General features: G+C 44.2%; 1 protein-coding gene across 1 annotated transcript in view; it reads left to right on the top strand.

Annotated features, from left to right (window-relative positions):
• Positions 1-12,389, top strand: part of rims2a (regulating synaptic membrane exocytosis 2a) — a 119,325-nt gene that overhangs the window by 60,894 nt on the left and 46,042 nt on the right. Inside the window, exons 8-14 of the mRNA XM_034528920.1 lie at positions 4,605-4,816; positions 6,246-6,365; positions 7,721-7,820; positions 7,939-8,062; positions 9,070-9,116; positions 9,453-9,565; positions 10,497-10,544. Of these exons, the coding sequence (XP_034384811.1) occupies positions 4,605-4,816; positions 6,246-6,365; positions 7,721-7,820; positions 7,939-8,062; positions 9,070-9,116; positions 9,453-9,565; positions 10,497-10,544 (764 nt within the window). The remainder of the gene's footprint in view (positions 1-4,604; positions 4,817-6,245; positions 6,366-7,720; positions 7,821-7,938; positions 8,063-9,069; positions 9,117-9,452; positions 9,566-10,496; positions 10,545-12,389) is intronic.

Raw genomic sequence — 12,389 nt, 5'->3', positions numbered from 1 at the left:
TCACATACAAACCAAGCACTCTTTAATTAGCAACCGCAGAGAGCGTTAACCCTCGTCTGAAGCGAGGGTCGAAGGGACGGATGGTCGTTTCATGCTGTGCTGATTGTAACGCCCCTATGAGGCAAATCTGTGAGTCGTGATATTGGGCTATATAGATGAAACATGTGCTTAGAAAAAAGTCCAGGAAGAAGACGCAAACAAACAGCCAGAGCAGCAGAGCAAAGAACACCAATTATAATGTAAGGCCACGACTGACTCGGCCTGGAGACGGGGTGTTGCGACAGCAGGAAGGGAGGGAGGGGGGGGCGCCCTGATGGGATGAAAAGGAGAGGAGACCAAGGGGAGGTGGGGGAGGAGACTGGAGGGGAGAGGGTGTGCCGGCTGTAATGGGCTCGGCTCGTGCCCGGGAGCGATGGAGAATGATTTATCGCGGAGTTCCTCTCCCTGTGTTTTCCTCTTTATCGATTCCCCCGACTTGCCGTCTCATCATAGTGCCGAACAGACAGAAAAGGAGAGGCTTGGCTGGCTAACTACGGCAGAGAGGTGGACGGTGTGTAGTGACAGCCTAAGTTACATCCTCATCAAATGGTCTTCCCGGGATCAGTTTTTGCACCTCAGTAAGTTCAGTTTGCTTTGTAGTCCGTGCTGGATATTGGGAAAAAAAAGTATTCCCTTTTAATTTAACCTTTTGTACCGTAATAGGCAGCTGTACAGCAGAAGTTAGGGAGAGGCCTTTTGTTTCAGAATAAAAGCTCTGGTTGTAAGATCTGCCCCCACCAAGGGCGTTTAACGGGACACCGTATCACCTTCCCAGCGTGGCGACTGTGTTTAAACACACACACAGTTTCACCCCTGCTTCTTTCCTGCTCCCCGCCCCTCGAATTGTAGTAAAAACAGCATCAATAATTAATGATCCAATTAATAGTTTACATTGTTTTTTATTGAGCTGTCAAAGTGATGGAAAGCCTGCTGGTGGTGAACTCCACCACTGCCTGCTCTCTGCCTCCGTCCTGAATCAGCACTTTGCAGGGGGGGGGGCGGAGTCGGGTGGGGGGCGAAAACGGCAGGCCGGGGCTCAGACTGCTGATGCTCACAATTTACGGCCGTGATGAGTTTCCTGCTCCCTGAAAAAAAACACCAAAAAACACACACACACACACACACACACACACAGTGCCTCGCCAAGGATCAGTGCCCAATTGTGGTGTGCCACTGTTAATAAAGCTTCGGCGAATAGGGAGAGGCTGGGCGCAGCTTCGTGTTGGCGCCCACTCAAATTATTTTTGACAGATGTGGAGGGTGGGCTGCGGGGGAGGAGGAGGAGGAGGAGGAGGAGGAGGAGGAGGACGGGAGGAAGAACAGGCACAGGTGGAGGTGAAACTGTGACTCATACGACCTTGAGACGAGCTCCGAGGCGTGGAAATGTGTCCAATAAATGCAAATGTCTCATCTTTACAGGAGATGTTTCTTCCTCTCCCTGATCATAGCAGCGGGCCTTAAGCTGTTTGCACTATCATGGCCACATTAGGCAAGTGACTCGTTCAATGGAGAGCGTCCGCCACGCTGAACTGGGCTCTGGTGTTTGCGCCGCCGACAGAATAGCAGCTGTGAGGCTAAGAGGGTAATCACTGTTGTCAGCTGGTGGGTTGGAGGGCCGCAGAGGGCAAAGCCTGTCCGGGGACATCCATAATGTTTTATCACAGCGCATAACTGTGTACAGTTAGTCGTTTTAGCACTCTCCTTGACGGATGGATGGAAAGCTGTGATAGAAGAGGGGAAGAGGGGTCAGCTGGGTAGTTTGGCTCAGACTGACCTTGCAACTTAACCACAACTCTGAATATGAAGAAAATCACATGTGTGGAAATGTCATTGGAGTGTTTTATTTTATATATATATATAAATATAGTAATATATATAATATATAATAATATGAATTAATAATATATATATATATATATAATATTAATGAATAATATAATATATATATAGTAAAATATTGAGTATATTTCCATATCTCCCCCACATTAGGGCAACATTTATATAATGTTATAATGTGCATTGTAAAAAAAAATTTAAAAAACTTGCACGCAAAAATATTATGAAAAGCTGGGTCGCAATTTTGTCGAATAATGCCACAATAATTACACTAAATTAAATATTGACACAAAATATGGCTTTATTAAAAAGTAATTCCAGTGTATTACAACTTGAGTTTTTCTCCCCTTTATTAATAAACACATTGCACGTATAGCAGATGAATTGCTGAGAAATGAACAAAATAAAAATAATCATACGCTGCAAGAAATATCTATATCCACATATGGCTCAACTGTTGTCAGGACTTTAGTAGGAACTTCTATCAGCAATTACTCTGGTGACTACCATGGCATTGTTATATAGAGAGTAACGCGGGTCAAAGTTATGAAACTAAAACTCAGGATCTAATAAACCTAAATGATCCCATAAAACAAAATCTGTGTGTATTGCTGCATCAGCTGTGTTGGAAGTGATGTGGCTATATTTATTCACAGTGGCACTTTCTATACACAGCACTCTTCCTTTCTTCACTCTGTATTGAAAATCCTCTTCACCCTTGTATTACTCCCCGCCCCCCCCCCCCCCCCCCCCCCCCCCGCCCCGCCCCCACACTACCAGAAGCATATGCAGGCTATTTTTATGCCTTTCCATCAGAGTCCCCTGACTTCCCAGAGACTGACTCCTCAGCCAGATAATGCTTGAAGGCGGCCTGTCCTGTAGAGATCCATTAGGTTCTGCAGCTCTTTGCAGGGGAAGTGAAGTGTGGGGAAAGTGATGTATATGGCTCAGGGGTTGCGGCGTTTTCAGATGACCTTCATGGGCCTGTGGCCCTGAGGTTCAGTCCAGCTACATGCATGCAGTATATACAACCGCGGGAGCATGCGAGGGACCTCAAACGCAGCACATGTGCAAGTGGAAGATCAGGGTTGGCTGACTCGGATTTCTTTATTGTTTATATAAGAGAAATTTCACTTAAAATGTCTCGCCAGAGTAAGCAAACAACATTTAAAATGTCCATTTTGTTGTAACTTGACGTTTATTGCAGAGATGCGCTCGTCTCGACGGTCTCGGTCACGCAGCCTCACCACTCCGTCCTCTTTACCACCACGCCGCTCTCCATTGGGAATGCTACAGCCCCACCTCACGATTCACTACGTTTCACTCTTTTTCTAATTTGCTTATATTTTCAAAGCCTCTTTTGGCTAATTGAAAGTGCACTCCATCTCTCTGCTCGGTGCATCCGCATCGTAGCTTCCCACTTGAAGAAATACTCCCAGCGAGTACATTTGTCTCACCAGATATCTGCGTCTCAGTGTTTGTTTTAATGGAGGCGTGCACGTCTGCAGCCAGAGCTGGAGTCATAGATCTTGATCGCCCCTATTACGGGTTTTAACCACCATCAGTTCCTCTCTAACCCTCCTGCTGGATTGATCATAGAAATGTCCCAGGAACCTCCGTACTGTAAAACCATTATAGCCACTGGCCCATGCCTGCGCGTCTCAAAGTTGCATGTCCGCTGTGCGCTATACCACAGAAGTTGTAATCAGAGCCTCATCTTTAAAAGCTCTCCCCGGTGCACTTTGGATCGGAGGTCAGTTAAGGCTGTGCGGCACTCTGGATCTCTGCGATCTGGATCCCCGGTTAAACACATTAGCGACCTTTATTCATAATAAATCAAACCTTTAAACCAAAACGTGAAATGCAGCGTCGGTATAGTCCGGCAGAAGATTCTGAAATTCATTCTAAATTGACCACCTGTGATGGGAACCATACGAGGAGAATCTGACCCACCGGTCCCGTCTGGGTTGAGTTTGCACCTTTACAAGGGTGACGATGTGGGATGTAATCGATGTCCTGTAGGGAAGGCGAGGGAAAGGAAGAGGAACAGATGGTCATGAATGTCCCAACTGAGAGTCGTGTGTCTGATTGAAGGCTTGTTGTCCGTCCCTGGTCAAATCATTGCTGTTCCTTTTTGTGTATTATTACCTGAGCTGCATCTCTCTTTCTCCACAGGGCTCTTAGGCACACGACGACTTGAGTTTGAGCATTATGTGAGAGTGTGTGTGCAAAGAAGAACGTTTGAATGTCTTGTTTAGTGCTCTACGTGTATTACGTGTGTGTCTAGCTGTTACTGTCTGTTATTGTCCGTGGTGTCCTCACTGGTCCCTCTCGCTGTCCTCTCTTGTGTATGTGCGCCCTCCCCCTCCCACCCCCCCACCCTCAACCCGACCCCTACAACCCACCTTACAGGAGATTTGGATGGCCATTGGTGGGACCATGCGTCTTGGCATAGCAGCGAGGCCTCCCCAATGTCTTTGGTGAGACATGTGGAGTCCTGCCTTGACCCCCTCCCTCACTTCCTCCCTCCCTCCCGACCCTTAACCCCATCTCTCTCTCCCTCTCTCTGTCTCTCTCTCTCCCCCCCTCCCCCCCCGTCCCACCCTGTCCCCCCTCCAACCCCTCCTTCTCCAAGAGTCTTTTTGTCATTTCATGTTTCCTTCGTTTTATTTACACCTTTGCATGTTGTTTTTTCTGTTTTTTCTTTCTGTTTTATCCCACACCTGTAGGGGACAGTCAAAGGGGAAAAAGAAAAACTATTGAGCAGACATTTATGTCCGAGCCAACACACACCTTATCTGAGAGGCAAAAGAAAATGGTGCGCTTTGGGGGACACTCATTTGAAGAGGACTTGGCATGGTGTGAACCGCAGGTTAAAGACTCGGGAGTTGATACGTGCAGTAGCACTACCCTAAACGAGGAGCATAGCCATAGTGAGAAGGTACTGAGACAATCTAGCCTGCATTTTTCTTATTCTTATTATTCTTATTATTTATGACCTACCCATCCAGTCTTTGTTTGCTCTCTGTCACTCAGTGTACATAGGTGAGATGTTTGTTTTTTGGATTTTATTTGACGTTGTGCAAATTTGATTTTCTCTTGCGATTTCGTTTCTTTTTTTTTTTTTTCTTTCTTTTTTTCGGTTACAATTGGTTCCACCTTGCTCGGTGTTGCCGAAAAAAAAAAAAGAAAAAGAAAAAAAACTCTTTTTTTGGGGTGGGGGGGCACCCTCTTTGCTTGCTACTTGTACTTGCTGTTTTGCTCCCCAACCAGAAACAACACACCTTACAGTAGTTGTTAAAAAAAAAGAAAAAAAAGAAATAAGAGCATTGACACACAACCTCTCTGTTTTGTCACGGCACACAGGAATGTGGGTCTCTCCTAGTCGCATGCTCGTCCTCCTCCGTATGTTGTGTCCTTTGCTCTGCAGCGGTCCTGTTTAGTGCAGCAGGAGCACCTTTTACTCAGGCCGCCCCTCTCACTCTGCTGCCCCACCCCACAGCACCCAGTCCAGACAGAACCCGCCCCCCTTTGCCCAACTTTCCACTCACTTCTATCGCAAAAAAAAAACAACCAAAAAAACAAAATGACTGTATAAAGCACACAAAAACAGGGAAGACTGGATTTGTTTTGCACACCAAAAAAAAAAAAAATTAAATAAAATGAAAACACACGTTTTTCTTTTTCCCCTTTCCACTGCGCGTCTGCGATTTCACCCTATCTCTGTCTCATGGCTTTATTCTGTGCGGTGTATGTCTAATTTTTTCTTTTTGTTGTTCTTTAAACTGGCACCTCATGGTCCACCTCATTAGTATCATAGTTGAGCTCCCCCCCCCCCACCCCCCCACCCCCTCCCCCCCCTTTTCACCGTCTGCTTCCCCCTCACTACTCACTGGATGGTGGTTGTGTGTTTGTGTAGAGTGAAGCACCAGACTCTGCTTCCTGCTCCAGTTTAAAGAGCTGGTTTGAGGAGGAGTGTCGGGCTGCTTGCTTTTACTCTGCATGGGGCGCTGCATGAAGCTCACTCCCCCCTCACACCGATGGGGGTTCACACACGCTCCTCATCAACAGTTATTGAGATTATTATTCCAATTTTTGGAATTTAAATAACCCGGCGTATTGCTACTAAATAAAGAAAGAAAGATGAACAGTGTTGATGAGGCAACAGAGTTTGTGTGAACTTTCTTCCGTGAGTGAATAAACACTTTTACCCCATGACCCCCCTCCCCCCTCCTGCCCCCCACTCCCCCCCACACCCTTTATTTTTTCTTTTTTTTTTCCACCGTGAACATTTGTCTGCTTTGGTCTGAAGTAATCAAATTCAAGCGGATGAGTTGTTAAACAGCAGGTGTGTTGCTCTGACCTTGTAGCACCCGGTGACGTGGCAGCCGTCCAAAGATGGGGATCGCCTAATAGGGCGTATTTTACTCAACAAGCGCATGAAAGATGGAAGCGTGCCTCGAGACTCCGGAGCTCTGCTCGGTCTGAAGGTGAGCTCAGAATGACTCTTGTCTGAAGGTATGACGCAAACACACCCACGTAATGAATACCGAACAAATCACGCCACCATTATAACTTCAGCTGCCCACGTCCAGGGAATTCTGGGTAAAGTTGATAGACCATGTGACTGTCGGTGTTGGCGATGTTAACATACAGTATAATTACTTCTCGGGCTGTGAATTCTACTATCGTGTGGCCTCTTTTCTTTTTTTTTCAATTATCATTTGCATCACAGTGCTACTCATTCATATTTATTAAAGACTTGATTATGTTCCAGATGAATATTAATGCATAGCGTTTGGTATTGAGCTGTGTAATCTTCTGAACTCACTTACACTAAATTACTTTGCAGGAAGCAAGTCAGTTTTGTCACTGCCCAAACGATTGAAACTTTCTTTATGTTTTGAATATCACAGTCCCCTTATGCTCATCATATGTATTTCTCTCGTGCTTTTAGTGCTGTATAACCTTCTCCTATAGGTCATAGTCTAGCATCACTAGATGGTCTGTTGTGCAAGATGCTTTCGGTTTCCCACGCCCACTGTTGCATAAACCTGTATGGTGGTGGGAAGAAGAAAAAAAAAGAAAATGAAGCTGAGCAGCCAAAGTCCAGAGACATAAAGAGAGAGAGAGATGGGGAGAAATCATTACTGATTGAATGAGCCTCCTGAAACGGCATGTTTGTGTCTGCTCAGTGCCTCTGTGCGGTTCTGCCCGCTCAGCAGTAGCCAGTTAACTCAACAGTCCACCAGTCAGGCTGCCCGCCTCGCCCTCGCTGTCCATCTCTCTCTCTCTCCCTCTCTCTCTTTCTCTCCTCCTCCTCTGCGAGCCTCCTTCTCTGGCTCCTGCCCTGTTACATAAAGCCATTTCATTTAGCAGACCTCCCTAAGCTCCTTTGTATGTTGGCATTCAGCTGCCATTAGGAGGGATTTTTATTTGTATGATGCCCATGTAAGCTGAGGCGAGTGGAGTACAGCAGCTCAGGGCTGTACAGTAGTACGGCTCTAGCCCACGGGCCTGGACAGAACCACAGTGTGTCCCCTTGGGGGGAGAAAGCATAGCCCTGAACCTTTTTTATTTATTTTTTATTTTTTCTAAACAGAGATGCGCTTTTTAAAAAAAAAAAAAATCTTTTTTACTATTGACCGTCTCCTTAATGCTTTTATTGAGGATTCATACCTTGCAGGCAAAAGGGGAAAACAATCTTATAATAATAAATATAATATAATAATGTCGTGACGAGTTAGTATACGTCACATTAAGCCCGCAGTTCTGACAACACCGACACAAAGTGAGGCTTCACACGTGTTTCAGTGCTCACCCGTCACCCTCTCTGCTTCTACAGGTGGTGGGAGGCAAGATGACAGAATCTGGTAGACTTTGTGCTTTTATCACTAAAGTGAGGAAAGGAAGTCTAGCAGACACTGTTGGACACCTCAGACCAGGTATTACAATCACACACACACACACACACACACACTATTTGACTAGTTTTAGAGGAGCATGATTATGTGTATTTTCTATAAAGATACCCTGTGTGACATGAAGTGTTTTTTTCCACAGGTGACCAGGTGCTGGAGTGGAATGGGAAGCTTTTACAAGGAGCCACATTTAAAGAAGTTTACAATATCATTCTAGAATCTAAGCCTGAGCCGCAGGTGGAGCTGGTGGTCTCGCGGCCGATAGGGTGAGAGCTCACCGACTGTCACTGTCACACAGAAGCTCTTCACCAGACCACGGAGGTGTTATGGCACAAGGAATGATTATTGCATTTGTGTTACTTATTGAGGCTTTTAATTTTTGTATTAATAACAAGTAATGAGGAATCAGTTCCTGCCCCGAGTGTCCAGTGCCTCTTACCAGTTGAATACCAGAATACCTTCCAGGTCCAAGTTGGAGCGGATTAATTTATTAATCATATTAAATGCTATTATTCTGCTAGGTAGCTAGTGCTAGGGCAACATAAATTGGTTTAATGTGATTTTGTTGTTGAGCTTTTAAGATTAATGGAACAGTTGCGCTAATAAATGCACATTCGGCCTTTTCAAGAATTTAATTTTTTTTCAAAATAAATTGAGTCAATCAGATAAAACAAAGGTATTTAAAAAAAAATTAAAAAAAAGAAATTCCTTACATGAATGAACAACATGCATTTCCCAAACTAAAACCAATTAAAGCGAGAACAATGCGCTTTAACATTGATATTTATTTTGTCGGTACGTGCTCATTACGTAACACTGCCTGCGTCCGTCTGACTGACTTTGAATTGCGTTCTCTATAATATGGAGACTTGAATCGGATAAATCTGAGAGGGAATATAGGAACGAGCGTCAGCCCGGGGTCCTGTATGCACGCTCTCCTCCTCCAATTGGTTTTCTGAAGAAAGGGAAATTGTGGTAAAACAAACCAGCGTTGCTTCTTACGTTCCCTTTATCCCTTTACATTCCCTTTATCCCTTTACGTTCCCTTTATCCCTTTACGTTCCCTTTATCCCTTTACGTTCCCTTTATCCGAGCCGCTTTGCGCTGCTGAGGGAGATGCTGGCTGAACGAAGAGCCGGTGCGGCGCTTACGGTCATTAGAGCAATGGCGCAGTCAGCATTAGCTCAAATGTAATATCCCTTCCATCCCCTCCCTCTCTTTTGGTCTCGCTCACGCTCTCGTCTTTTTTTTTTCTTCTTCTTTTTCTTTCCAGAGATATTCCAAGGATACCAGACAGCACACATGCACAACTGGAATCAAGTGAGTCTTGTCAAAAAGATCTTTAGCCTATCTTCATTATCCCATTTGAATCCTATTAATCAGCCCAGAAACATCAAGTGAAGGGAATGTCTTTCGAGAGTCGCTTCTGTCACTCCGCCTCTCCGTCTCTTGCCCTTCTTCTCGTCTGTGTCTCTCTATCTTCCCGTCTACACCCCCCCCCCCACACACACACACACACACACACACACACACACTCCACCCCCTCTCTCGTTTTGATCTCTCGATTTCACTAAAACCACAAACTACGAACCAGCTTCGCTCCTGAATAATCTGACTGCAGTCGTTTCTGCCCCCCCCCCCCCACACACCCGTCAGGTTCGAGTTCCTTTGAGTCTCAGAAGATGGATCGCCCGTCCATCTCCGTCACGTCCCCCATGAGTCCCAGCATGCTGAGGGACGCCCCCCAGTACCTGTCAGGACAGCTCTCAGTAAGCGACCTCCGCATGACGTATATGTGAAATCCTCTGTTAGATTGCTTTGACCAGTAAGATGGGATATTAAGTTCACATGACTACATTTTGGAGTGTACTACTACACTCACATATATAATGCAATGCAACCTTAAATCCTGGATTGAACCATTGGGCTGCCGGGCACTGCTCCTCTCACTCTGCCTGTTCAGCTGGCCTTTTACCAACCGAGCACCGGACAGCTCAGGTTACTGTGTGTGTTGTCTATTATCTATTGTTAAAACCCTCCTGGGGTAAATTGGGTAAAAGACTGCATTAAAGTAAGAGATAAATCAACTCTGAAATTTAGGGTCCAGCAGGGAAAAAGCTTTAGCATCTAGGTAACACCTCCAGAACTTCAACATTTATAAGAAATAGTTTGGTTTTAAGGCGGATACCACTGCCAATATTCACAATAATTGTTGTGTATGTTTAGCTGATTTCAGTTGCTGCAGTGCACTATAGAATAACGTGACTCACAATACAAACTTTTAACACTGCGTCAACCAATTAAAAACAAGCACTGATTTCTACCCAGATGCTGATTGGTGAGTTAGTTCAGTTCACGGAGTTTAAAACCTTGTGAGATCTGCAGAGCCTGATGAGTTCTTTGCCACGATATTTTTTGGAGCGTCACTGTGACGCACGCCTTGAAGCAGAGGATACAAATTACAGAGCAGAAAGAGAGATAATTGATAATTACATGCGGAGAAGAAGCTCCGGGATAAGTGATCGTAACAATGAACCCACGGCCCAAATGGCCCAACCCGAAACGACAAACTTTTGCTATTGTTGTTTAGAGTGTATTGTAAAAAAAAATTCTTGTTGTTTTGTGGGATTTTTGGTTTTATTGTGTTTTCTTTTCTTTTTTTTTTCTTCTTTTTCCTGCTGTTTAATTTTGCTTATCCAGAGCCAAAGCCTTAGTAGAAGAACAACGCCTTTTGCCCCTAGGGTCCAGGTAATGGGCCCCATCTGAAGGGCACAATCTCCATTTGGTCTTTGCTCATCTGACTGTTTGACTGGCTGACTTTCTGTTTCCATACTTTGGGAAATGGCAGCTTCAAGTTTTTCCCTAAGTGCAGTGCATTGTGTCATTCTCTTCAATTTGATTTCTCGGTATCACCGTTACGATGAGAGTTACTATCTCATTTTAACCCATTCACCTCATTCCTCCTATAGGTTTATGCATGCTGGACTAATCCACACGTTAAAGAGGCACTCTTCCATTGCCTGATTTGACACCAGTAATTGACCTTGTGTCAAACATTTCTGTATCTTTGGCAATGCAGGAGGGTGTCTCCCTGAACTCCCTCAGGACAAAAGGACCTTGTGTTTTTTTTTGTTCCTGTTTCAAGTGACATGAACCCGGCCCTGGTTCACCCTACACTCATCTCCAGGAGTTGTGTTATGAGCAGCTTGTGGTGGATGGGTCTGCAGTTTCATGTTGCGGTGAAAAGATACCGAGTTCACTGCACCTGTGTTTGAAACCAAAGATTTCACCTTCCGATGAGAGTTTTAAGCAAATTGTACCTAAATTTTTCCTTTCGCTCCGAGGGGCTCTTTTTAATCCGTCATCTTTAATCTCACTGAGCCTTTTGGTTAATAACGCGCAGTATAATCACTTTGTGTGAATCTGTATTCTTGATTCAGGTCGATTAGAGGTCAACATTATTGCTTTGACACTGTAACAGTATGTTGTTTTACCTCAAAGTAGCTTTAAGAAGCTTTTCTATGGATCGGATGGGAGGATATTGTCATTATGCGTAGAGCACGCAGGTGTGATTTTTCAAATTTAGAGTCTGAAGACATGATATGGCATTTGAATGGAGGTCAATAAGTGTTGTTTTTTTAATGTGTGTGTGTGTGTGTGTGTTCTTTTAGAAAAACTTGTATTTTTCAGTTAATTTATTTATTAGATGGACACATTGTAGTTTGTCTATTTGAGGTATTTACTATGAACTACATGTGTTTTCATAATATAAACAACATGATTCTCAAGGTGAGTCTTTTCCTAAATATTGGACCTCTCACGGACAGAACACTATATATATATATAACACACTTTACAGTATCTGGTAATTTGGTGGTCTACAAGTTTGGAGTTTACTTGGTACAATTTGTTTTCCCATAAGCCCTCTGCTGTCTGTTTTTGCCTATGAAATCGACTGATTTGTCTTGAATGCTCTTTCTTGCGTTGCTGCATGTATAGCTGGTAGTTTTACTTTTTTTTTTTAAATGGCGCAGACCCTTTCCATAATCTTATTTTTAAAGAAGTATGGACAGAAGCTTAGAAGTTTTATTCCTCATCGCATCTCCTTTCAGTTAGGCCTCGGTTGGAGCTTCTTCTTCTTCTAAGTGTCTTCTTTTGGAGTCCATACTTCCCTTTTAGTGTGAACTGTCTTCGATTCCTCTCGCAAACAGCATGATTGATTTCTCCATATCAGTGGCCATTCAATATCTGAGAGAACATTATTAGAGCCAGCATCACCACTGGTCGACGGTATCATTTCAACAGTTAATGTTAGAGCATGGTGACTTTCACTTCAATTCCCTTCAGTGGAAATGATGTCCGAGCCAAAAGCATTCACTTCCATTCTGTAAGATTTATTCATCCCTGCGGGGGGAAGTTTTTAATGACCGACATAAACACATTCATTTAACAACACTTATCGTAATAGAAAAAGGCTATATGCAATGGCACCATGCACAAAAAAACACGTCTTTTCATTAAAGGAGGGTCTCTTTAACCATATAGACTAAAATATCATGAAATACATTTTTAGGCATCATCATACCATATTAA

This window comes from Cyclopterus lumpus, chromosome 25 (assembly GCF_009769545.1).
Source record: "Cyclopterus lumpus isolate fCycLum1 chromosome 25, fCycLum1.pri, whole genome shotgun sequence".
NCBI classification, from domain to species: Eukaryota; Metazoa; Chordata; class Actinopteri; order Perciformes; family Cyclopteridae; genus Cyclopterus; species Cyclopterus lumpus.
The sequence above is the reverse complement of the archived record's forward strand: the minus strand, read 5'-3'. Positions and strand labels throughout refer to the sequence as shown.